The sequence below is a fragment of the Acyrthosiphon pisum genome, chromosome A2 (assembly GCF_005508785.2).
Source record: "Acyrthosiphon pisum isolate AL4f chromosome A2, pea_aphid_22Mar2018_4r6ur, whole genome shotgun sequence".
NCBI lineage: Eukaryota > Metazoa > Arthropoda > Insecta > Hemiptera > Aphididae > Acyrthosiphon > Acyrthosiphon pisum.
In genome coordinates, this window is record NC_042495.1 from 20401765 (window position 1) to 20403341 (window position 1577).

At 27.6% G+C, this 1577-nt stretch overlaps 1 protein-coding gene across 1 annotated transcript; it reads right to left on the reverse strand.

Moving 5' to 3' along the window:
* Positions 1–283: 283 nt before the first annotated feature.
* Positions 284–682, reverse strand: LOC103310572 (baculoviral IAP repeat-containing protein 2-like). The gene has a single exon (XM_008189258.1). It carries the CDS (start codon positions 680–682, stop codon positions 284–286), a length of 399 nt encoding a protein of 132 aa, XP_008187480.1.
* Positions 683–1577: the final 895 nt, after the last annotated feature.

Genomic DNA, 1577 nt, shown 5'->3' on the forward strand with positions numbered 1-1577 from the left:
AAAATCATCATTTATTTTTATTTACTATAACATATAATAAAAAACATGATTAGCATACATTTAAATTATCACTACACGTACTAACCTTACTAGACTATACGTTCACGAGATATTACATCAAATATTAACACATATACCTAAGTTGTTTAAAAAAAAAAAAAAAAAATCAGCATTTATTTTTATTTAATATAATTTATAATGATAAAAACACAATTAGCAAACGAGAAAAAAAAAATCAACATTTATTTTTATTTACTATAATATAATTTAATAAAAAACATGATCAACAAACAGTATCGTATGATTCAGATTCACAACTGTGAATATGCTCGGTTTTACAATATTTGCTTAATACATTTTGAACATACTGATCACCCTTCACTAATAATACATACAAATATATTGGACTGAATCTGCAATGTTCAATCCATGGATCGTCCAACCTTTCCCAGTTATGAAGAATAATACCACAACAAAAGCATTCCACGACATCATCCACTCCTGAATATTTTAAACCACATTCAGACAATGTATATTTATTTTGAGAAGTATTTAACGGGAATAATTTGAATGTTTTAAATCTTGATGAAAACGAAGAAAATGTTGGATGAACCATAGTCGGATTTCTTTGTATACGATAAACTAATGATTCAAAATCATTTGGACATTTTTGAAAATTCATTTTTGAAGAAATTAAATAACTTATACAATGTAATAAAACTTTTAGAAAATAAAGAAAAATGAGACACGACTTCAGTGAATGGTAGATCATTAGTGACTGAATATGAAAAAATGATCAGCGTATAGCTTAAAATTATATAAATAAAGACATTCATTAGATAAATTACAGTGTATCCACCATAAATGTAAAATGTGAATAATAAGGTATGTTGAGAAAAAAAACCATTTAGCGTGTACACTGTAAATATTTGGACAAAACTGACATTGAGTGTGCAAACTCTTCATAATTTTTACACGGTAAAATTATTGTGTCCAATGGGAACATCCTCACTTGAACGGTGTGAAATTACCGTGGTGACACAAAAAGTGTACTGTGAACATACAAATATATACTACTGATGTAAGTACAAAATAATTCGGGGAGGAGTTATGATAATAAAAAAAAATTTTATTTAAAATTAATTAATTTTCAAAGTAGTGAAATATTATATTAAGCTATAAATTAGGTTATATATTTAAAAATGGCGGATTTTTATCATTGAAAGACAGGTCTAAACACCACTCAAAGTCTTATATTTCATGTTAGAGTCGTAACACCACACACTTCTCCACCATAGTTTATACTATTGTAATTTTGCACTTTGTTAAATAAACACAAACATAACCAAGTACATCAAGTATTCATTTCTACGTTGATGTATTTATCGACGTCAGTTGGGAGGTAAGGACATAATAGAGGGTGGTTAAATTAACGACGGCAATGACGTCTCTATCGAAAAAGTATTTTTCGATAGTAGCACACAAATAGTATAAAAACAAGCCAAAACAGAGGGAATGGTTATTTCAAAATAATAGTGCTCCTTCAAAAACGTTAACCCTTTTAACTAACGGAACTT

What these genes read in the sequence shown, in the direction of transcription:
- LOC103310572 (XM_008189258.1), bottom strand. Translation starts at nt 682, where the DNA reads ATGAATTTTCAAAAATGTCCAAATGATTTTGAATCATTAGTTTATCGT.